Consider the following 24,254-nt stretch of genomic DNA (forward strand, 5'->3'; position numbering starts at 1 on the left):
ACAGTCCATCTGCTGACTTGACTTGGAAATGGCAGTGCAGCCTGAGTGTTGTGGTACAGTGGGTCAGGTTACCACTTGTGACACCGGCAACCTGTATGGGAGTACACTGCTTCAGATCCAGCTTCCTGCTGTTGAGTGCTCGGAGGCAGCAGGAAATGGCCCGAGTGCTTGGACCCCTGCCACCCAAGTGGAAGGCTTGGATGGAGTTCCAGGTGCTTGACTGTCCTGGCTCAGCCCTGGGTGTTGAGAGCACTGAGGAGGGAGCCAGCAAATCAATCAGTGGGCATCTCTCACGATCTCTGTCTTTCAAGCAGAGAGAAATGAACTTTTTTTTTTACTTAGCAATGCTTTATTTCAACTCCTTCCTGCCTGCTCACCAGCCCCACTCCACATGCAGTTCTGTGGATCCCAGGGAGGCAGAGCCATCTGCCTAGGGGATCTGGGGTGGGTGCTGTCACAGTTACTGTCCAGAGCAGATAGTGGGTCCAGGCTTTGGCTTGGCTGGCTGCCTTCTGCCAGGTCTTGGCAGAACCTTCACAGTGTTAGCATTGAACTTCTTATCATTGCTTCACATCCTGCCCCAGCAGCAGGTCCTGTAGCCGCAGCCCCACCTGCACCTGCCGTGACACTGTGGAACGGGGCATGTCCTACAGACAGTGGCAGAGCAGAGGTCTGGGGACTGCTGGCCTGCTTAGCTCTCATCCCATGACCCTGTTGCAAACAGCCACACCCAGGAAGACACCCCCTCCCAAAACCTGGGGACTGTGGATTGGTGGGTGTGTGCAGAGGGTGCCTCAGCCTCCTGCTGCTCCAGCTGCCTCCACCTGCCCTAGGAATACCCCCCCTTTGGTCCCCAGTCTCCCCTGACCTGACCAGCTTCCTCCAGGGGGCTGTTGTGCTCCCCCTGGAGTGGCCTCTCTACTGTGGCCTCCTAGTGGCCTTGGCCCAAGCTGCCTGGCATTTCAGGAATTTGCTTCTGAAGGAGCATCACACTTACAGCACTTTTTTTTAAGGTCTACTTATTTATTTATTTGAAAGGTAAAATGATGAGGGCAAGGGGGCAGGGAGAAATCGTCCACGTGCTGGTTTATCCTGCAAATAATTGGCAGCAGTCAAGGATGAGTCTGGCTGAAGCCAGGAGCCCAGAACTCCATCCGGGTCTCACACATGGGTGGCAGGGGCCCAAGCAAGGACTTGGGGTATCTTCCACTGCTTTCTCAGGCTCATTAACAAAGGCTGGACCAGGAGAGGAGATGCTAGGACTGGAACCAGTGCTCCAGTATGTAACATCAGTGTCATTAGCAGCTGTCTAACCCATTGCACTACAACTCTGGTCCCAGGAGTGCGACTCTGTCTCTCAGTGAATTCTGTGCTCAGCACTGGGGGATTTGCTGCATGCCTCTATGTGATTGGCTAGGCTGTCCCTACTTTGGTGCCGCTCTTACCACCTGCACTTTCTTCAGGACCTCCTGGCTGCACTGTCAGATCCCTCCTTAGTCATCTGCTGTGTCCCTGCGGACCCTAACAGGAACCCACATAGCTCAGTGCAGGAGGTTTGAATTGGCCGTCAGATCTGCAGTCTTAGCCCAGCTCTGCTGCCTAGCATTTCTGGGGCCTGGAGACTTTGCCAGCTCATTGGATCATGGAGAAGACGAAGAAGGGTGCCGAATCCCAGGTCTGATATTGAACACTCTGCCGGTGTTCGGAGTTTGCTTTCCTCCTTTCTAGAAACTCCTGGTAAAAGCTCAGTCAATTGCATCTTCCTGCTCCACCACGTGGCACTGCACCACAGAAGATGAGCAGGACATTGCTGAGCCGTGAGCAGGGAGGAAGAAGCAGCCCAGCAGCAGCGGGACCTACTAAAATCTCAGCAGCAACATTGCTGGGGTCGTGCGGGTGAGCTGCCCTGCGGCAGGTGGCAGTGTGACTAGAGCACAGCACTAGGGGGCGGCTCCTTCAAGGCTCCACCCCCTCAAGCCACGCCTCCTTGGAGCTGCCAGAAGGCTGCTGCAGCCCAGGACTCCACTTGTCCTATGGCTTCTGCGGTGGGAAAGTGCATACTCTACTTGCAGCTTCCACCACCTTCTGGCCCAGGCTTGAAGGCAGGGGTGGGGTATAGAGGAGGCTGCTTTCCTCCTGGGGAGCCACAGTGACAGAGGCTGGGCAAGGGGCACAGGCTCACCCCACACCATGTGTGCAGGACACCTTCCCCTGCAGTTCCTGTCCGTGGTGTTGTCCACATTTTACTCTGCTGCAGTCTAGGGAGTCCAGGGGCCCGGGGGTCAGGTCAGAATACAGGCCCTGAGTTCCTGGGCCGCTTAGAGACGGGCAGGACTCGCCAGTGGGGAGAACATAGCCGCAGGGCCTGTGGAGGCTGGGGAGGGGTGGGTGAAAAGCGGGGCTGCCCCCAAGCAGGGGGCTCAGAGGTGCTTAGGGGAGGGCTGGAGCGTCAGGCCCGGAGACTCATCCTACGGGGCGGTAAGCTTTGGAGAGGAGCATGCCAGGCTGGCCCAGTGCACAGAGCGTGGGGGCGGGAGGGATCTAGGCTAAGTGGCATAGGAAGTGCCAAGACTTTGGCCTGGTCTCAGCATCAGCAGCAGGGGCTGGGAGGGAGTTAGTCAAGCTGCGGGTTCCTGGTCGCCATGGCAACAGAGAGGGCGCTGCGGAGGTGAGGAAAGAGGAGGTTTCTGCTTTGGAACATGAGGGAATAAGGAGGCCCCGGGAGCAGCTCGAGGCCATTGCACTTGGAAGCGAGAGTGAGGTCTTCATGTGACCGGGTCTCAGACAGAGTGGGCTGGAGTGGAAATCACCCACCCTCCTTTGTTGAGTCCTCAGCTCCCCGTGTCCAACCTTCCAGTGCTGCCCAAGAGGGGAAGGACCCTGCCTCCAGCCAGTCCCAAGGGACAGGAGAACTGGTGGGCCAGGGGCCTTGCCTGGTGGTCCTTGGCAACCCCAGGGGTGGGAGTGGTGGTTTTGAAGAGGAGCTGCTTCTCAGAAGCCCCTCCTGGGCCTGCTCAGCTCTGCCCTGCGCTAGTCACAGGGTCACATTCTGCCCCTGACTTACCACCCCTGGGGTAAAACAGAAGTGATGGGATTCCCTGCGCAGATCCTGCACCCGCATGGGAGACCCAGAAGAAACTCCTGGCTCCTGCCTTTGGATTGGCTCAGCTCTAACCATTGTGGCTGCTTGGGGAGTGAATCGCTGGATGGAAGATCTTCCTCTCTCTCTCCTCCTCTCTGTATATTGTTCAATAAAAAGAAAAAAAAAAAGAAAGGCAGAGTTACAGGAAAAGAGAGAGAGAGAATTTCCATTCATTGGTTCACTTTCCAAATAGCCACAATGGAGAGCCTGGCGCAGGCAAAGCCAGGAACCAAGATCTGCTTTTAGGTCTGTGGCAGGAATGCAGGGCTCCAAGCACTCGAACCATCTCCTGCTGCTTTCCCAGGCACATGATCGGGGAGCTGGATTAGAAGTGGAGCAGCCTGGACTAGAACCAGTACCCATATAGGATGCTGGCTTTGCAAGTGGTGGCTTTGCCCACTAGGCTGAAAACGGGTGTATATTTGTTCCTTTAGCGGCTCTTGAAATTCCAGTTTATTTTCTCTGCTCACTCAGTAGCCCCAGGGAAGACATTTTGAAATGCTCACCCTTTTCCCTAAGGTGTCGGAAGCAGAGAGTCACTGTCTTGTGGGGTTACCAGAGGCCCTGGGGTCCCTGTCTCCCCAAGGGTGCAGGAACTTTCCACTGCCTGGCCAGAAGGAGGAAGGAAGCTGCATTTCATTTTGTGCTTCCCTTAGCAGACCCTCCTGGGTGTGCCTGGGACCTCAGAGCTCATCCCCAAGACACTTGTCACCTACGTGTGCCATCTCAGGGGAGATTGAAAACCATTTGAATGGCCTTTACTGCCCGATTTCTATCAGAAACTCCAAGATGCACCTGTGCAACCAGAGTTGTTCTTCGAGACACCGGCTGCTCTGGTGCCAGCTGGCATCCTGCAGTGCTGGCACCGAGCAGCCAGACTCTGAAGGCACGGTCGCCAGCCAAGCGTCCTTTCTTGAGATGCCAGCTCGACCCCTGCACTCATGCCCAACTGGCTCCAAGCCCAGGGGGATCCCAATGCTCCCATAGGGGCAATCATTTGCCACAATGACTCGCAGAGCTCAGCAAGAGCACGCTACTGACAATGACCGCTTTGCTAGAAAGGCCACAAATAAGGACCAGTCCAATACAGAGACACACAGGTACAAAGCTCCCCGGTGCAGAGCTCACATGCCCTGTCCCCTGCAGACATGCTGGCCTGTCACCTTCCAGGCTCATCACTGCGGCTGGCCAGCCCCCATCCTGGAGCAGCTCAGAGGGGCCCCCTCACTTGCCACTTCATGAGCATAAGCTCAGGTGTGATGGCTTTGGTGAGGCACCACTCAGAAGGCAAGCCCAATGGCTGTTGTACAGCCGCCGTGATGGTTGTTTGAGTCTTCTCCTCTTGGTATCCTGGCAACCGCCTCATCTGTCTGTTGCCTGCAATTCTTCACTTTCAAGCTTTTCCAGCAGGCTCTGGGCTTTTGTTATCTTTTCTTGATATTTCTTGAAATCTTCTGAGGTTTTTGCCCATCTGATACCCATTTGGACGTGATAAGCTAAGGTCTGGAGGGGTGATGGTCACCTCAGTGTGACACGGTTGGAAAGTGCCTCATCTGGTAGGATATGCATCCAACCAGTCCATCCCAACTTCGCACTGGGGTCTTCTAAGCTGAACCCAAACGTACACAGTGGGCAGAGGCTCCACCCAGCTCTAGACAAGGTCTTTCTCTTGGCAAATGTCAGCTGCTGGGAAGCCAGTGCTCTCTGTTGTTGTATGCCTTATTGAGGCTTCAGGATGGGCTTTTCCCTAGGGGCCCTGTTGGGAATGCCTTGCGCCATCCAAGACAGTGAACATGGCCCTGCCAGGCCCAGCCTGTGGAAGTTTCGCTCAGGAAATGGGAGGAAAGCGGAGAGCTCTTGAACTTGGCCTCTTGCTGTCCCTGCCAGGATGACCTGTTACCTGCAGCACAGAGGGAATGGAGCCAGGTGTCAGGGCCACAGCAAGAGCCATAGGGGACGGCATGGAGAGCCATGGCAGGCCTGGCCTGACGTGTGTTCCCTTATCACCTTGCTTCCTTTCCTAGATGGTTACAAGTGCAGTAATCAGCATTTCAGCTCCTGCTGGACACCAGGAGACCCGTCTTAGGTTGGAAGCCAAACTCTGCATTTGGGAAATGAGTGATGTTTGGGGTAGTCCCGGAAGCCTCGTCGTGTTTCTCAGCCTTGTTGATGCCTCTAGTTGAGGGCATCACAGCCCTGTCCAGGCTGTTTGCAGACATGTGGGTGGATGTGGGTGGACCTGCCATTCTCACTGTGGAGGTGGTTCCTCCAGGTACTGCTGAAGCCCCTGTGCAGGGCTGAGCAGCCAGGCACTAGGTGGGGAGCTCCACTCAGCCACCTGGCTGGGGGCTCGCCTGCCCCAGGTCCTGCCCGTCTCTGGGCTGTGTGCTGGGGTGGGTGATGGCCGTTTCCTTCCCACGCACTGAACAGGGGGTCTTTGCTCGAGCCTGGGCTGAAGCTCTCTCTCTTGTTGTCTTGCAGTCGGGAAGACGTCTCTGATCACACGGTTCATGTACGACAGCTTCGACAACACATACCAGGTGAGCAGCATTCCCAGCCACCTGTGTCCCCGGCTCCTGGGGTGCGGACTGTGGCCTGGAGTGTGATGGGACCTTGGGGACCTGGGGGATCATTTTGCTCCGAAGGAGCTCCCCTCCGTGCTGGGTAAAGATCTGAAAATCCAGACCAGGGAAAGGGAGAGTGGAAATAGAGTGGACACATTACAGTCTGTGTCTCCTGCTCCTCACAGGCTGGTCCGGGCCACTATGGAGTTTGGGGACTGGGTACTTGGGGGCCATTGGGTGGGAGAGAAATAGCAGCAAAACTGAGGCAGGGGTGTGGTGCGGGGAGCAGGAGCTGTTAGGAGGGCTTCTTTCCAGCCTGGTGGAGTGTCTGCTGGGACCACTGCCTCTCTGTCTCTCCGCACACCCTCCTTTCCCCCTTCTCACACACACACACACACACACACACACACACCCAGCACTGGGCCTCCTTCCATGGGGAGGTTTGTGTGATCGCCTTGCCCTGTGTAAACAGGAGGTGGGACAGGGGACCTGTGTGGCTCCTGGCTGTGCAGGAGTGGTCTGGGGTCAGCTACAGGTGCAGAAGTGACTTTGGTGGCCTGCAGGCTGATCGCATGGGGTCGGTCCCATGCCCTTTCCTGGTACCACTAATGTGGCAGCTTGAGCAAGGGAAGTGAGTTTTCCCTGCAACCATATGAATAAAAAAGGCGCAGACAAATCATCTCAACTACTTGAAAGAAAACAAAATAGCATTTCCTTCCTTAAGACAGTGGTAAGCACAATGCATTCATCTGAACTAGTAGGTTCTATGAGGTTCTAATGCCCAGAGATGGCAGTGGGTTCTGCTGGAATTAAAGGGAGGGCATGGGTTCTGAATGAGCAGGAGGAAGTTGGCTGCTTGCCTGCCACCTTTCAGGGCCTTCACTCCCTCGCTCTGTGGCTCTGTGGTTTTCAGAAAGAGAGATGCCATGTGTTCGGTCATGGAACCCCTGGGTCACCCCGTCCTACAGGACTGCTGTTCTGAGAGCCCACTGTTTTGTGGGTGCAGTGGGGGCAGGGGAGGGGCATCCTGCAGACCCCATGTGCAGGTCTGCTTTTGAGCCCACCTGCCTCCCTCAGCCCATCCTCAACCTTACCTCTGTTATGGACCCTCCCCCTGCCTGCCTCTAATTTTGACTTGACCCTGATGTAACCTGAGATACTGGGTCACCAGGAACACTTGGCAAGACGTGGCTGTCGGGTAGTGATGGGAGGGGTGGGAGAGGTGCCTGAAAACATGCCCATGGCCTTCAAGGGGGTGCCCTAGGCTAGGCAGGCCAGAGCCTGTCCTGTTTGGCCTAGAGACGACAGCTCCAGCAGACATCCAACCTGGCCAGTGTGTGTGCGCAAGCGTGCGTGCGTGTGTGCAAGCTCATCAATGTTTGGATGAGTCGGTGACTTTTGAATGTCAAGTGGGACTCTTGGCAGGGGTGGGTGAAAGTCCCTTGAAGTTTCACCCTCTGCATCCACTTCCACTGTCACCCACTCTTCCAAGCGCGTGTCACTCACCTCTGGCCCAGCCTGCCTCTCGGCTTGGCGCCTGCCTGGGGACACATGCTGCCTGCTTGCCTCGCCTCCTGCATTTGCTTGCAGGCTGCCCCTTCTCTCCCTTCTGTTGGAAGAATTCTGCTGACCGGGAGCTGAGGTCTTGGCATACTCTGCTTCCCTTCCTGGCCTTCTTTCAACACAGCATACTGTCCTTGGGCTCAGATGGCAATTCTTCCATGCTCTGTGTCTGTGCCAGGCTGTGGGCTTGGCTAAGACCACAACCCTCCTCGGACCTGCCACTATATGCACGGGCCCAGCCCAGGGCCTGAGCAGTTACACGGGCCTGTGGCTTGAGAAGGAATGTCTGTCTTGGGTTCCAGACCTTGTCAAATCAAGGCCCCCGGAGACCTGGTGTCAGGTGAGGTGAGAGAAACAGCTGGCCACCCTTAGCAGGATGCTCCGACTTTTTCTGTTTTTCTGAGCGAGTGGGATTTCCCTAAGGGGGTGATTGGCTGGGAAGCTGGGCTTCAGTTCTTGTTTTAATGAACTCTCTGGAGATGGAGGGGGCAGACCCCATTTTGTTTTCCTTAATGAGGCAGCAGTGGTGTTGGGGAAGCAGTCCCTTGGAGCTTTGGATTGGGAATGAGCTGCACACACACACACCCCGAATTATTCCCCTGCACAGGGGCTGTCCCAGCTAACCTGACAAACACAGCTGGGACAACCCAGCCCCCTTGACCCGCTCCACTGGGGCCCTGGCAGCTCCCAGCGCCCAGACTACATCCCACTCCCCCGTTTGCCACATCACCCATTGGCACCTATTGGTTCTCACCTCACAAACACACATGTGTGCATACATAAACACGCATGTGCACAGATGTATGTGTGCACATACAGTAACATGCACACACAACTGCCTTGTTCTCTCAACGCATGTACTTACTGGTCTCTTACACGTCACTGGAAAAAGTGTTTAGAAGAAAATCAAGATGCCCAGCCAGGTGAGGCTCTTGTCTGCAGTGCTTCCCTTACGTAAAACCACAACTAAGAAACTACCTTCAACGTTGATTATAGAATAAAAGAAACCTGGGACCTGCCAGTCTGTAAGCCAGCCCCTTCCCTTTCTCCCACATGCTAGGTGAAACACACCCGCAGACCACACACTTGCAGGCCTGGTACACAGGCCACCTGCATGACATCTGCAGTGGGTCACGAAGTCTCAGGCCTCAGCAGGTGGCTGCCAAGGAGAAGCAGGCTCTGCCGGGGCCTCTCCTGGCTGCAGGTTAGCATTACCTGCTCTGGGGGCAGGGATGGGGGAGGATGGCTCAGTCATGGGCACTGCTCAGAGGTGGTTGAGAGCTTCTCTCTGGCTGGACCTCACCCCAGGGTGCAGGTTAGGAAACCGCTGCACTAAGGGGCTGCCCTGGGAGCGGGATCCAGCCTGTGGGGCTTACACGGCTGTTTGCAGCAGGCACCCACTGACTGCAGGACTCCAACGCTTCCCTGAGCTGGACCCTTTGGGCAGGGATGCTGTGCCTACCTCTGCTACTCCTCCCAGGCCTGTTCTGTCTTGCCTACTCTTCCCGAGGCTTCCCTTATTACCTTGTGCACCACAGGAAACCCCCAGGGGAAGCCTTAAACACAGGGATGCCTTCTGTCACACCTCAGGAGGCTGGGCTCCAAGCTCAAGGCCATGCTTCTTTTATTTCTAGAACTTAAAAAAAATGATATTTTGTTTGAGAGGCAGAGAGACAGATCTTCCATCCATTGGTTCACTCCCCAAATCCCCTCGCCTTCACCACCGAAACGTCAGGACTGGACCAAGTGGATGGAAACCAGGAGCTGGGAGCCCCAGCTGTGTCTCACACACAGGGACACAGAGATCAAACCTGAGCACCACCTGCCGCCTCCCAGGACGGGCGTCAGCAGGAGGCTGGAATTGGAAGTGGAATTCTCCCTTTCCCACCTGTGCCTCCATCCTTACATGGCTTGAGGGCAGCCAGATGTGCCTGCCCTGGGGTTGCACGCCATACCCCATGGCCATGGCCTCCCAGGTGCTCTCAGACACTCGACCTGGCTCCGCCCAGCCTCCTGCCTCCTCAAGGGCTCCATGCTGTGGCAGCGGGTGAGGGCTAGCCAGTCCTGGGCCATTGCTTTGCTTTGCAGCTCCACCCATCCGTACTAGGCCCTGCAACTCCTCACCCAGCATACCAGGCCTCAGGTTGCTGTGGCAACCTTGGGAATTTTGTCATGTTAACGCAGTGGAGTTTGTCTTTTCCAAACATTACCTTTGTCCTGCAGTCGAAATACAATACAAAAATCTCAGGTGGTATTCAGATCTGCATGCCAGCCCCTGTGACACCCACTGCGGCACTTCCAGGCACCCAGGTGCCCCTGCTCGACCCCTCCGTACCTGAGCCTGCCCCAGGGCAGACCTGCGCAGGCTCTAACACCTGCCTTTCACTCCTCCCTTCCGTTTCCTGTTCTTCAGTCGTTGTATACGGGTCACAGTGCAGCCCCCTGGAATGCAGAAAGTGAGTGGCAATTTCAACAAAGGATTCCGTTTGCAGGTGTAGGGAGCTGTGGGGAGGACATGGCTGGCACGTTATGTGCTAAGCTCCTGGCCCTTGCCCCCAGGCTCTCGCTCAGACTGTGCCACTCCTTGGCATGTACACAGTGGGTTCTCGCCTTCCTGGAGGCTGGCTGCTACTGCTTCAGTCATCGCGTCTGCATTCCAGGCAGGGCAAAAAGCAAAGCTTTTCTGGGATCCCTCCGCCTGCAGGATGCTGCTGACGTCCTGTCGCGCGGAGTGTGCGCCCACGGCTACCCTGGAGCCTCCACCAAGACAGGGAGTCGCTCCTGATAGCATTTCTGATAAATGCACCCGCACTGCCGTTCCCGGAGTTCTCTGCCAGTGACCATGTCTTGAATCACTTTGTAGATGACATGTCACAAGCTTGGCAGGTGGCTTGGGAAGTCAGACCCCTGGAGAACCTTCCACCTCCAGAGCCGACTGGGGCCTGGCATCCTAGGCCAACATCCCTGGGGAGCGCGTGGGGGTGCTAGGTTAATTTGGATCTACTTCGCACCTTACTGGAAGTTGAAAGGGACATACTGCTTAGCTGAAGTTTCAGGCCACAGAGAAGACTAACTGAACTCAGTCATTTGCCACGTGCCCACCAGAGCCCCTATGCCACAACACCAGTGCCCTGCCTTTTTACTTTTGAAGAACATTTCCACTGGCTGTAGAACACCAGGCCAAGGACATTGTTTTTGTTGTTGTGTTTTTGGGATGTGTACTGTTTCTGAAGCAGTTTAGAAAGCAGTTTAATTATGCATTTATCTTCTGTCCTGTTTGTTTTTGAGGAGCAATCAGCCATCATTCTCGTCACTGTTCCCTGGCTGTGACATGTGTCTGCCTGCTGTCAGCAGTTTTGGCTTTATCTTAGGGTTTCAGCAATTTGACTGTGAGCGGCCTAGGTGTGGTCGTCTTTGTGTTTATCCTGTTTTAGGCTCTTGGAGCTACGGGTGGTTGTTTCTAATCAAATTTGGGAAAATTCTAGCCATTATTTCTTCAGTGACATTTGGCTCCGGTCCACTCCTGCGCTCTCCCTAGGCTCCAGATGCAAGGATGCTGCTCATCAGAGGCTGTCCCAGAAGGGCGCCCGGCACTGTTCGTTTTGATCACATCCATTTTTCTCTTTGTGCTTTGGATTGAGTCATGATTGTTGGCCCAAGTTCAAGTTCACAGAACCCTCTGCAGTGTCTCAGCTGTTCTCATTGAAACTCATTGTATTTTCATTTCCAGATAGTAGGATTTAGAGTGTTAAAATTCCCATTTTGTTTTAGATTTTCATTTCTTTCTTTCTTTTTTTAAAAAAGATTCTTTTTGATTTATTTGAAAGGAAGAGTTATAGAAAGAGAGATCTTCCATCAGCTGGTTCCCTCCCCAGATGGCTTCAATGGCTAGGGCTGGGCCTGGCTGGAGCTCGGAGGTTTATAAGGGTTTCCCACGCAGGTGCAGGAGTCCAAGAAACTTGAGCCATCTTCCATTGCTTTCCCAAGCCCACTAACAGGAAGGTGGACCAGAAGTAGAGCAGCTGGGATTTGAACTGGTGTTCATAAGGGATGCCAGTATTGCAGGCAGCAGCTTAACCCATTACCCTATAATGTGGGATCCATCTATTTCATTTTTTAAAAGACAATTTTTTATGGTGCTGACAGCGTGGTGTGATGTGCTAAGCTTCTGTCTGTGGTGCTAGCATCTCATATGGGTACTGATTCAGGTCCTGCTTGCTCCACATCCTATCCAGCTTCCTGCCTATGACCTGAGGAAGCAGCAGAGGGTGGCTCAAGTCCTTGGAACCCTGTCCCTCCGTGGGAGATCCAAAGAAAGCTCCTGGCTCCTGGTTTTGGATTGGTTCAGCTCCGGCTGTTGTGACCATCTGGGGAGTGAACCAGCAGATAGAAGATCTCCGTCTACCCTTTTCTCTGTCACTCTGCCTTTCAAATAAAAATGAAATAAATCTTTTAAAATAGTTTTTTTTTAAATGTATTCAAGAAAGAGAGAGACAGAGAGGCAGGTGGAGGGAGAGAAAGAAGAGAGCTCTTCCATGGAGTACTCAGGAACCTCTCAGTGGCTTCCCAGGGTTCAAATGGCATGGATGGGCCGTGCAGTGCTACCCCAGTGCCCTGGGCGTTCCAAAGGCTGCTGGTCAAGTCTTCGCTGTCGCTGATCCAGTGGTGTTAACATCTGCATTGCACACTGGTGGTATTTAGTCTCTGCTTCCAAGCACGCAGTGCAGGTGACGTCCACAGCCACACGGCGCGTGAAGCTGGAACTTGACCCTGGCTGCGTCTCCTTGGGGCCAGGACACAAGAGGCACAGCGATGTTGGCAGTAGTTGGCTGCCAGCGTGTTGCCTGGGGGAGAGAAGAGCCAGAGGGGCTGTCCCAGGTGGTCTGCGCTCTGCTTGATCAAGCAAGGACGGAGCCCAGCCTCTGTGCAGGCGCTGAGGGCACAGGCTGTGGGTGCTGCTGGGGTCTTGAGTGGTGGCAGAGGTGGCAGGGCTGAACGATTAGGGCCCAGAGAATACTTGGCCAGGATGTCCCCTGTTGCTGGCTGTGTCCCTGTGCATGAGAGCTGACCGCTGTGTCCTTCTGTCTCTGACAGGCCACCATAGGGATTGACTTCTTGTCAAAAACCATGTACTTGGAGGATCGCACGGTGAGTGCTGGGTTTCGGGCCTGGGAGGACCCGGGGGGCTGCGGAGAGCATGTCCCCCAGGACCCTCAGCTGTGCATCTGTGAGAACCCTGTCAACCCCAGAGGCCGGGGGAGGTGGTGGCAGCATTGCTGAGCCTGCTCCGGCTCCCAACCCAGGAGGAGGCCTTCACCGGCACCCCGCCCCCGCTCATGGCCCCGCCCCCGCTCATGGCCCCGCCCCCGCTCATGGCCCTGCCCCTCCCCTGCCCCGCAACAGGTGCGACTGCAGCTCTGGGACACGGCTGGTCAGGAGAGGTTCCGCAGCCTGATCCCCAGCTACATCCGGGACTCCACAGTGGCAGTGGTGGTGTATGACATCACAAGTGAGTGGGGGTCTTGTGGGAGGGAGGGTGACGTCAGGGCTAGGCGTATATGTGTGGTGGGTGCTCGTGCCTGAATGCGGGGAAGGGAGCGGGAGGGTAGCTGCTTGTCACCACCAGGGAGTTCCCCGAGCCGCATTCTCCTGCATGTGTGCAGGACCAGCTCAGTGCTGCTCGGGGGCAGGGACAGTGTGTGGACGAGAAGACGCTCGTCAGGCTGGTCCCAGGCTGGTCCCGCTGCACCCTTCCTCACTCTGGCTGCTGAACATATTTGTCAGGGCGGGAGAGGCCGGCTCCTGGACAACCCGGATCTAGCAGCTGTGATGTGTCAGCTAGCGTCACAGTTCCTCCAAGGACACCCTAGGGAGCTGGAAGTCTTTCTCGGGTCCTGCGGCCTTTATGGATGGCCTCATGGGAGGCTCCTGGGGATGCAGGTGGGAGCTGAGGCAGAGGCCTGGCTGCTTGGGGCCCACACAATAGAAGCCTTTGGGCTGTGGCCACAGCTGAGGTGAGAGAGTACCCCGGGTGCCAACCCAGCCAGCTGCTGCTGCTCTGCCCCTACCTTTTATCCATGCCTACCCTTGACCACAGGCAGAATTCCTCCTCGTGGAGAGCAGGTGGGAGCTAGGCTCAACCGACAGGATGTCCCGCAGAAGGGCAGCCCAACTGGCCTTGGGAAATGGACCTCCCAGGGCAGGCTGCCTCCTCTGCGCTGGGGGCACTGCAGAGCAGGGGTGTCACCCTGTGAGTGCTCCTCATACCGCCTCTCACCTCCTCTCACCTGTGGAGCCCCCGAGTTCTCTTCAGACCCCCCACAGCCTTTCCCAAGCTGCCTGGCTGGTGGGGAGGCTACCCTGACGGACCTTAGTTCCCAGTGGAGACTGGTGCTGGATCCTTCTGGACACCCTCCAGCACCACCACCACTCACACTCCCAGTTTCCAAGATGAGCCGAGTCCTGGGTGTTCATTCTCATGCTCTACTTCCACACCTCCAGAGGCAGGTCTGAGCTCAGGCGAGCCCCTAAGCTGGTATCTGATGACAGTGACTCCGTCCGTACTCGGAGGGTGGTGAGCAGTACCAGGGGCTCGCCAAGCCCACGGGCCTGGATCCAGTTCCCTCTGCAAAGCCCCAACCCTGCTAATCTGGGTGGATGGTGCTTCTGCCCTCCTGGGGTAGGGGACACGGAGACACTCGCCGGCCTCCCGGCTGCTGTCACTGGCACTTGACCTCCCCTGCCCCCTTTCTGCCTCTAGACCTCAACTCCTTCCAGCAGACCTCAAAGTGGATCGATGACGTGCGGACAGAGCGGGGCAGCGATGTGATCATCATGCTGGTGGGCAACAAGACAGATCTGGCTGACAAGAGGTGGGCGCTGGGCCGCAGGGGCAGGGCTGGGCCACAGGGTAGGGGCTGGGCCGGGGCTGGGCTGTAGTTCTGGGGTACATAGATGGAGGCTTGGTCTGTGCTTGCAATAGGATCTGTGAGAACAGCAGGGAAGGTGCTCCACCCTTGGCGCCTCACCTCTGAGAACTCCATGTTCTGAGAACCCTGCATGTTGCAGGGTGGGGCACCAGGCTGTGTCCATGGAGCCCTGTGTGCATGCCCCAGATGTGGGCAGTCAGGGCTGTGCCGTGGTTACAGCCAAGCCTCTGTCATCACAGTCCCTTGGGCTCCCAGATGCTTCGTGTGTGTGTGTGTGACTGGGCAGGAGGTGGGCTGCACCCCCATGTTGTCATGCACTCTGCATGGTTGCCATGTGTGAGCATGCAGCTATCTTAAAAGAGCCGTGGGACTCACCTGGGTCAGGGAGTCCAGCGTCCTTGAGGTTCCCTGACCTCTTAAGGGCTGGCCTTATTGGGAGCCTGAAGGATATCAGACTGTCCCCATTTTAAATATTCTCACCTTCATATTCTCATTGGAGGGTGGCACTGATGTTTCTGCCTGCAGAGGTAGTGTGTAGCATTTTGCCAACATCAGCTCTTGCAGTGGTAAAGATAATTATGGAACAGCCTGTTTCTAAACGGACATCGTGGGAAGAAACAAGGAAAAGGGATGTGATCTTGCCATACCCGGGGGTCCCCTTCATCCTGGGCAGGGACCCCTGGGACTAGAGGTCTTCAGAGTTGACCCGCCCCTCCCTGTCTCGGACTGCCCCCTCTGTCTTGGTCAGTGGTCCCTCCTCTGCTGGGCTGACTTGCCCTCTGCCCGGCCCTGCAGGCAGATAACCATCGAGGAAGGTGAGCAGCGTGCCAAAGAGCTAAGCGTCATGTTCATTGAGACGAGCGCGAAGACCGGCTACAACGTGAAGCAGGTAAGGCTCCGCTGTGCTACTGCCTGCCCGTCTGGCCACGGAGGCCCACGCTGGCTTCCGGGCAGTCCCCAGCCACAGGCTCCGCCCTACCCTGGCCTGAGGGAGCTGGCCAACCAGAGTGCCTGTAGACCCAGCCAGAGCTGCTCTTCTGGGCACTGGCAGTCACTTGCCACTTGTACCCGCCACTGGCAGCAGGCTGCAAGGGGGTGTCTAGCCACCGGCCTCCAGCAGCAGTGGTCCTCTGGTGTCTGACATCACTTGGGATGAAGGATGCAGAAAATACAACCTGATCAGCTCTGGAGCTCCCTCCCTTGGGCTTGCCAAGTGCCGGGGGGTCCCAGAGGGACAGCACAGGTGTGGGGACAAGAGCCCTCTGGGTCACACCCTCAGGGAGTCCAGGGATGGAGTCCAGCAGGTCAGTGGGCTGTGCTGGAAAAATCCCCCCTTGTGCTCACCGACCTCAGCGTTGCCCTCAGTGCTGGGTGCAGTCAGTGGGACTCAGAACCCACAGCTTCCCCCGCGCTCTGACCAAATCCAGGTGTCCTCTGGCTGCTTTGTGGAGGGGCCAGCTCTTTGAACTCCAGGCACATCCCTGGTTCACTGTCACAGGGGCTCCAAGCTGACTGCTCGTTCTGCCCGTGGAGCAGGTTCCTAAGGAAGCACAGATGTCATCGTGGCACAGTGCTTGTCCTTAGGTGTGTCAGAGCTCCATTTGCACACCCATGGCCTCGTGCAGAGTCCTCTCGTCGGTCAGGGCTGTGGCAGGGGGCGGGGGTCTGTGGGCCTCGCTGGGCTGCCAGAGCAAGCTGGAGAACCCTGTCGAGGAGGAGGAGGATGGCCAACATCTCAATAGAGCACCGTGATGGCATTAGGGAGGTCCCCTCCCCAGTGCTGCTCATGCTGTGTGCCCTTCAGCAAGGCTTAGCTCCCTGCCCTCCAGCCTCCTGCAGGGCCAGGCTGACCTGTCATTCATGGAAGGAGGCCCCGGGCTCTGCTCTCTGGGGACCCCAGATTAACAGGGAGGCAGAGGGCAGCAGCAGGTGGCCCAGCTGGGTGCTCTGGGACCCAGGCCATGGTCGGAACAGAGTCAGCTGCGGGCACTTCAAGCCCTGTGATGGAGGGTAAATGTGGCACAGTGGTGCACACCCCTGGGCAGCTCCAGCCAAGGCCAGGTCTGCTCAGGACGACCCCCTCCTTACCCAAGGACATCTTCCTCCCAGCTAACCCTTTCGCCATCGCCATCGGCAGAGGCTTGTGGCCCATTCCCCAGCCAGTCTGGCAGGATGGCACTCTGCAGTGGCGCAAATCCAGGGCGGGGGTTGGGGAGGGAAGGAAAGCTCTGGATGGGGCTGCTAGCCCCATCACCCCGCTCTGTCCAGCCAGCCCATCGCCCCGCTCTGTCCAGCCAGCCCATCGCCCCCCTGCAGCTTGCCGGCCTCAGCGCAGGGCTGCTATGCAGCCTGGCCCCCGCATGTGCCTGCAATGCCTTCTGCTTGAAGACACGGTACCCTGGGGCAGCTGGTTCCTCTGTGTCCCTGCAGCCACAATTCGCAGGGACAGGATGTCTGACTCTCTGGAGCCTGGGAGGGGCAGGGTCCAGGGCAGCAGTTGGGCACCTGGTGCAGGCCTTCCTCATGTGTCCTCATGTGGAGGATAAGGGGAGCAGCGGGTGGGCACCCCTGGGCCTCAGCTCTCAGTACTGCCATCCTGGGACTGGCTGGGACAGGGGATAGACATCCAGAACAGGGCAGATCTGAATTTTCTGGGCCTTGTTCTGGTCAACTGTGAGAGTCCTTTCCAACACACACGTGCGCACATACACACACACGCCAGCCTCACCCCCTCACACATATCCCACGCAGTGTGTATGCCAACAGGTGCACTGCACCCACACATAGCCGCATACCCAGAGAGATCTACGGTGTTGTGCGCACACCCCCATGAAGTGTGACCATGGGGAGAGGCCTTGGCCTCAGCGTCAGGGGACATGTCTGTTCCACACAGCACCCTACCCAAGGGTGGCACACAGAAGCCTGCCTGGGGTCCGTGCTCTGTGGGCCTTGCAGGTTCTGTACCAGGCCATGGCCTGTTGGAGAAGCATGGAGCAGCCTGCCCTCTGGGACGCAGTGAGCTAGGCACCCAGGAGGGTGAAGGGCAAGGCCAGGGCATGCAAGGCTAGGCTCATGCCTCGTCTCCCGTCTCCCCAGCTCTTCCGACGTGTAGCGTCGGCTCTGCCCGGCATGGAGAACGTCCAGGAGAAAAGCAAAGAAGGGAGTATCCTTTGCCTCCAGTGAGGTGGCGTGGAGGGATCTGCTGGAGAAGTCGCGTGTTGACTGGGCACTCGGGCAGGACACGAGCCTGGGCTCAGCCTTCCCAGACCACAGGTGCCTGGGGCCCGGGGCTGCCCCTGAGCCATGTGCAAAGGCCCAAGGCCATGGGCTCATCCTGCTGTGTTGTTCCAGCATCTTCCAGAACAGTGTGTGGGGACCCCAGGGGCGTGGCCAAGAGCTCTGCCCACCCACGCAGTGACCTCAGGAACGTACCTTGTGTGTGGGAGCAGACTCGCCCTTCAGGGACGACCCCCTGTGCCCAGCCCCACACAGTTCCTGCAGCTGTCCATGACTCCCACGCCACGTGGGAAGTGCAGGGTCCCAGGGGCAGCCTGCATTGTCAGTGTGCAAATGACAAACACAGGCTCCACATCTGACCTGCCACCTCTGTAGGCATCCCTGTTCTGTCTGTCAGGGACAGTGCCCCTCAGAGTGCTCGAGAGGGTTGGCTAGGTGAAGGCCTTCCCTGTCCCTAGTTCAGTCAGCTCCTAGACACTGGGCACTCAAAGCCCTGCTCTGCAGCCTAGCAGCTAAAGTCCTCACCTTGTATGTGCCAGGATCCCATATGGGCCCCAGTTCTAATCCCGGCAGCCCCGCTTCCCATCCAGCTCCCTGCTTGTAGCCTGGGAAAGCAGTCGAGGATGGACCAAAGCCTTGGGACCCTGCACCCGCGTGGGAGACCCAGAAGAAGCTCTTGGCTCCTGGTTTCGGATTAGCTCAAGTCCGGCCATTGCAGTGGAAGATTTTCTTCTCTGTCTCTCCTCCTCTCTGTACATCTGACTTTCTAAGAAAAATAAATTAAACCTTTAAAAAATTATTTATTTAAAAGGCACAATGTCACAGTATAAAGGAGAAACAGAGAGAAGATATTCCATGTGCTGGTTCTCTCCCCCAAATGATTGGGGCATCTGGGTCTAGACCAAAGCCAGGAGCCAGGAGCTTCCATCCTGGGCGGCAGGTGCCCAAGCCCTTGGGCCATTTTCTGCTCCTTCTCCATGTCCAGAAGCAAGGAGCTGGATTGCAAACAGAGCAGCTGGGGCTGGAACCAGCACTATACTATGGGATGCTGGCATCTTAGGCAGTGTGGATTAACCCACTATACCATACTATCAGCTGCTGGTCTGCACCCTCCCAAGTGGAGTGGGTCCCCCTGGGATAGCGTCCCAGAACTCTACATGCCTCCCTGTGGGCCTGCACCTGTGACAGATCAGAACAGACCCTGGCTCCTCCAGCTAGAAGTGTTGTTTTTTATATAAATTTTATTTTTTATAATGATTACCTGGTGGATCAGAGTGGGAAGGACCAAGGTTTAGGGAAAATTGGGTGAACTCATTACTTCCAAATTTGCTATTTCTTCTTGTTGTTCCTGGGGGAAGAGGAGAGACAAAGTGGAAGACTACTTATGACTTTCCACATGTCCCAATACCCAGGGATGAGGAACTGCCACCTCATATCAACCCAGGGTTTCAATGTGTACATAATACAAGGTTCTGTCCAAGTGGTTTGGATAGTTCTGAAATGCTGCCGATTTCGCTATCCGAGGATGATGCTGTTAAACCGCGGGGGTTTAACAGGTATGGGTCCCGGGAGTCGCCGCCCGAAAGCTCCTAATAACCAGGTCAGAGGCTGCAAAAGCAAGAGGGATTTTATTGACGTTCGCGAACGGGCTCCCACTCCGCAAGGAGAAGAAGCCCCGATGTCCAGGGGTACAGGCATTATATAGGCACGTATTGCAAGGTGTTAGCCTGTTTGCTAAGTTTTATAGCCCATTCTGGCGCCAGCTCAGGATTCTCCGGCCTCATTTCCTCGGACTAAGGAATTTACTTATCAGGAGACAGAAACTTAGGCCCTCTTCCCATTGTCAGGCCCAGCATGGCCATTCCCCTACTTTTAATCTGATCTCGCCAAGCAGGATACAGAAGCAGAAAAAGCATTAACCCTTACTTTTCTCTTTCAATGTCACCCTCCCAATATCCATTGGCTCCATTCACCTAAATTTTTGCTGTCATTGTTTGTTTGGGGTAGTTGTCCAATTAGTTCTGTTCTTCTTCTGCTACAGCACCAAGTGAGCTGCCATATTTTCATTTTACAAAAGAGCCTGTGTCCACTGCTCCACCTCTTTCATTAAGTAGGACACGTTCTTGCAGCGACTCCAAGGACCCAGGCCAGGCGTCCCAGGACTGGCCCCTGAGCATCATCTGGGACCTGTGGAACTACTGCCCTGATTCACCTTGGTGAGAATGTCAGGGTGCAGGCAGGGTGGGATGGCACTCCAGGCTACCTGGAGAGCTCCCTGAGGAAGCTTGTAGAGGTCAATGTCCCTGCAGGCCTGTCCCAGGGTCCCCTTGCTGCTGCCCTGAGGGTCCCAGCAACCAGTTCTCTTTGCCCCGGCACCAGGCAGTGGGAGGGGATCCAGCTGTAAGTGTTAAAGCCAAGGAAACTGACAGCATGATGTTGAGAGCCAACCAGGCAGTGACATCATGGCCTTGCTTATTCCCCTCCCACTACCAGGAGGAGGGAGCTACCTCTCTGGTTCAGCCAAGAGCAGAGGGGAGATGAGGGATGGAGGAAGGCCTGGGACCCGTGTTGACCTACAGTCAGATGCAAGGTCAGAGCCACACAGAAGCCCTGCTTGGCGATGATGCAGGAAACCCAAATCTGTAACCACACTTGCTGGCTCAGGGCTTGGCCGGATGCAGCCTTGGGGTAGTTGTCTCCCCTCCATGGCTGTTTAGTTGTACTTGCAATGAAGTGCCATTACTGTTCAGGTCTTGCCTTGCCCTGGTTTCCAGGGCGCGGGCGTCCTTGTTGCCGCTGGACAGTGCCCACTGAGAGCATTTCCCTTGTCGTGGGCAGACCTTCAAGGCAGTGCTGTTCTGGAAACATTGATCGAATGGGGCTCCCAGGAGTCTACACATGGGAGTCTTCCAGAGAACTTGTTCAAAATACACATCCAAGGTTGCCCCAGGCGTGCTGATGTAGTGCCAGGGAGGTCTATTGTTAACAGGTGTCCTGGAGTTTGGGGCTCAGTTCATCGGAGAACTGCCTGCCGTGAAGCGTCCAAAAGTGCTCTCGTTCTTGCTGTGCCCAGGAGGTGTTTTTACAAAGTGGCCATCAGGTCAGTGTAAGATCAGACGGGGTGAGTGCTGGGATGGTGGCCCCACTTCTAGCCAGACCAGTGGTTCTGGGACTGACACTACATGCAGGAGTCACAGGTCGGGGAACGGGTGTCGCCGGCATCCAGTGATAGAGGTCAGGAATGTAGCTAAGCCCCTTGTGTTCTAGGCTGGCCCCAAACACCAGTGGTGTTGAAGTTGAGAAACCAGTGTGAGAGGGACTTGGCAGAATGGGTCCTTTCAAAGCCTGCCTGTCGGGTCAGACAGCCTGGACTCTGCCCCCAGTGCTCCTGGGCCTCCTGGCCGGAAGTAAGATACATCTCACACATGGCTGCGCAGGCTTGGCCTCCAGATGTGGCAAGGCGTTTACAGCACTCGGCCCAGCACCCAGCACACGGTGGCTGCTCAGGACCACCTGCAAAGCTTCACAGAGGGGTCTCCACCCACTGCGCAGGCTGGTGAAGGGAGCCCATGTGTGGGGCCGGGCGCACTGGACTGGGAGAGGCCTTCAGTGCCGAAGAGCTTTGCAGATGTGGGAGCCCCATCCCACAGTGTGACATGATTGTCCCTAGGGCTGGCTTTAGGAAGCCACTCTGCTGAGCCAGGGCTGGGCAAGCTGAGAGAGGCACATGGGCAGGACCCAGTGCAGAGGCCTGGCCAAGGCCAGCTGAGCAGAGGGGACCGGGCACACCCAGGGCTGGTGGGGACTATAGCATCCCAGGTGGCAGTGGCAACAGCAGGGCATTCTGATGGTAGATTCATTTATTGGAGGAACCGTGGGAGCAACACAGCAGGAAGTGGAAGGGGAGGCAATTGTTGACTGCATTTGCTTATTAATTTAGACTCTGCTGTGACACACACACACATCCACAGAAACAAGATAAAGATGTGGGCGTATTCAAGGGGACTGCAAAAAGTCTGTGGAAATGCAATGAGACAGTAAGTTTATTTTGATGCCAGAAACTTAAAATCCATGTTTAGTTTTTTCACACCCATTTTTCACGAACACTTTAGAGACCCTTGGTGTGTGTACACACCTAAACATATGTATGCACACACACGAGGGAAAATAAAAGCAGGAACAGCCGAGAGAACTCGGGAGCCGCAGTGATAATATACGCCATGCTGAGTGGTTGGTAGAGGTGGCTGGCAAGTCGGCTCTGAGCGTCCCAGCATCCAAAGGAAGAAGGGGATGTGAACCTCAGAGAAACACGGCTCTTCCTGTCCTCAGATAGGATGCCAGCAGCACGACCTGGAACAGGGCGTCTTCTATAAGCGTCTTTACGCGTGCTGCCCCTGCCCAGTGCAGTCCCACAGCAGGCCTGGCCCTTGGCTGTAACTACAAGGTCTGGCTGGATTGCAAACCTAAAATCTCTACCTGCCCAAGGTTTGGTCATCAGCTGTAGTGCATTTTGGCTCACTTTCCACAGCGAGTCTGGTATGTGCCTACCCAGCTTGTGGCCGCTGCAGGCACCTGTGGAACTGGCTGAGGAGGAGGTGGGGGCTTGGTGAGCGTAGCCCACCTTAGGATCTAAACCACGTGCTCTGATTAGGGCTTGGCAAGGTCAGTATTCCTGCTGCCCATCAGGGCAAGGCCCTCAGGCCCCTGGGCCTGGCCAGAAGGCTTGTAACCTGCAGTGCACTGTGGGGTGGGGCCATGGCTGGCAGCTGGTCCTGCAGCCCTGGACACCAAGGGAGGCTTCTGAGAAAGCGACTCCCTGGCCTAGTATGTGTGGACAGGGGTGCAGCTCCTTCCCCAGCCAAGAGGCCCTGAGCTGGCAGAGGGACAGGGCGGGGGAGGGCAGAGCCTGTCAGCGTGGTCTTCCTTAGCCCGCCTCCCGCAGTGATTGACATCAAGCTGGACAAACCCCAGGAGCCCCCGGCCAGCGAGGGCGGCTGTTCCTGCTAATGTGGGGCCGGTGACCCGCGGCTCCCTCTGACACTACTCGCTTGTTGTGTTGCTTCCTATTGGTTAGCTTCCTAAGGGGGGTGGGAAATGAGTCTATCCAGATGGGAGGATTTTTCTTTTCTCTCTGTCTTTAGGAGTAGGGTGGGAAGGGGGCGGGAGGCCGGGCATCAGGGATCACCTCACTCTTAACAGCTGTTATTTAAACAACTATTTTTTGGTTTGGTTGTAATATATTGTACTTTATTAAAATTGCCAAAAACTGTTAAAATTTAAAAAAAAATTTAAATCATGTGTATACAACTTTTTGCCAGATAAAAAAAAGTAGTCATTTTTATTTGAAAGATGTGCTTTTTTGTTTTTGTATATTTGTAAACTTTTCCACACACTTCCTCCTTCCCCAGCTCTCAGGAGCGTTCAGCACCTCTGCTTCCTCTCTCCTGGCCCAGTGATTTAAACTCCCAGTTCTCTAGGCTGTGGCCCGGGGCCACCCTCCAGGCCCTGCGGGGCTTCAGCAGGTCCCTAAGCTGGAAGGCTGGTCTTGTGGACAGCAGAGAGGCCTGGCAGCCGACACAGAGCAACAGCTTCTGCCTCTCTTTTCCTGACCTGGCAAGGCCTCAAAGGTCAGGAACGAGGGCTTGTGTTCTGTGCTTGCCCAGAGACCTGCTGAGTGAGAGCTCATGGGAAGGCCGGGGTGCTGCTGGTTTCTGTGGGTCTGTAACCCGGGGAACCCCGTGTGGCTGTGAGAGGTTTCTGCCAGCATGTGCTGCCAGGCGCTGTGGCACCTCTGGAGGAGGCTGAGCCTCATAACATTGGCCCACCTGCGACTGGGGCAGGATGCCTGCTCTCAGACCCTCACCTGCTCTGCCCGCTGGCTCTGGAAAGGCCGATTTTCGCCCTGCTTTTGCCCCTCTGGCCTGGCACACTTGAACTTTTTGCACGTGCCTCTCTGGATACTGCAGTTGCAATGTGGGCACCTGAGGGTTTGGTTAAGGTGGGGTCTCTGGACCTGCCCCCAGAAGGCCTCCCCATGCCGCTTTCAATTGACCGTAGCGTGGCTTGGTCCGTAAGACCTATCAGATCTCTGCAGAGAACGCCACGTGATGTGCTACCTGGCCAGCATTCCAAGGCTAACCAGACCCTAAGCCCAGCAGTGGGCGGCTCTCGCCCAAGCATCCCAGCCTCACCCCCCGTTGGCATCAGCCGATGGGCATGTCACATATGGGCCAAATGACCACTGGGATCTGGCAGGGCAAGTTCCTTGAGGCAGGAGGTCTCCATCCAGGTGACCAGGATGCGTTCTGAGAAACTGACCCCAGATGGTTGGAGGCACTGCCTGATGGCACTGGGGGGACCATGGCAGCCTAGGCCACCGCATGCGCACGTCAGAACCGGGCTTCTGAGGACTCGACCTTCTGGCGAAGACGTGAGGCAGCAGGATTCCACAAGCACCCCTTCCAGAAGGCAAGGACCAGCGTACGAACGTAATCCAGTGTCGTGTGTTTCGTTTTTCTATGTGTGTACATAATTATATATAGAGATAGACTTGTGTATACGCCTTCCACTGTCACATCCTCACAGGTACACGTGCTCCATCAACAGTCTTGTTTCTGCTGCTCTCAAGTTGGAACTTGCCTTGTGATAACAGTTTTGGAAACTCAAAAGTACTGCGACGTGTTGAAACCAGAAATGCTGAATATTGTCTAATAACTCGTGATTGTCTTGCCATCAATAAAGTCGCACATAGGTGTGGTGAGCTGTGGGTAGCGCCCGCCCTTGGCCGTGTCGCCATCTCTACACACGACATGCGTGAGT

The 24,254-nt window shown here is 56.0% G+C and overlaps 1 protein-coding gene across 3 annotated transcripts in view; it reads left to right on the top strand.

Annotated features, from left to right (window-relative positions):
• RAB6B (RAB6B, member RAS oncogene family) overlaps positions 1-22,874 on the top strand; it is a 39,583-nt gene extending 16,709 nt beyond the window's left edge. For 2 of the 3 annotated variants that reach the window (XM_004588323.2, XM_058657239.1), the window contains exons 2-8: positions 5,624-5,682; positions 12,364-12,417; positions 12,673-12,778; positions 14,030-14,141; positions 14,994-15,087; positions 17,295-17,361; positions 22,378-22,874. In XM_004588323.2, coding sequence (XP_004588380.1) covers positions 5,624-5,682; positions 12,364-12,417; positions 12,673-12,778; positions 14,030-14,141; positions 14,994-15,087; positions 17,295-17,361; positions 22,378-22,442 — 557 coding nt within the window. In that variant the 3' untranslated portion in view covers positions 22,443-22,874. Of the gene's footprint in view, positions 1-2,701; positions 2,778-5,623; positions 5,683-12,363; positions 12,418-12,672; positions 12,779-14,029; positions 14,142-14,993; positions 15,088-17,294; positions 17,362-22,377 lie in introns of those variants that run through there. The other variant, XM_058657240.1, reaches the window with a different exon arrangement.
• Positions 22,875-24,254: the final 1,380 nt, after the last annotated feature.

This window comes from Ochotona princeps, chromosome 30 (genome assembly GCF_030435755.1).
Source record: "Ochotona princeps isolate mOchPri1 chromosome 30, mOchPri1.hap1, whole genome shotgun sequence".
Classification (NCBI taxonomy): domain Eukaryota; kingdom Metazoa; phylum Chordata; class Mammalia; order Lagomorpha; family Ochotonidae; genus Ochotona; species Ochotona princeps.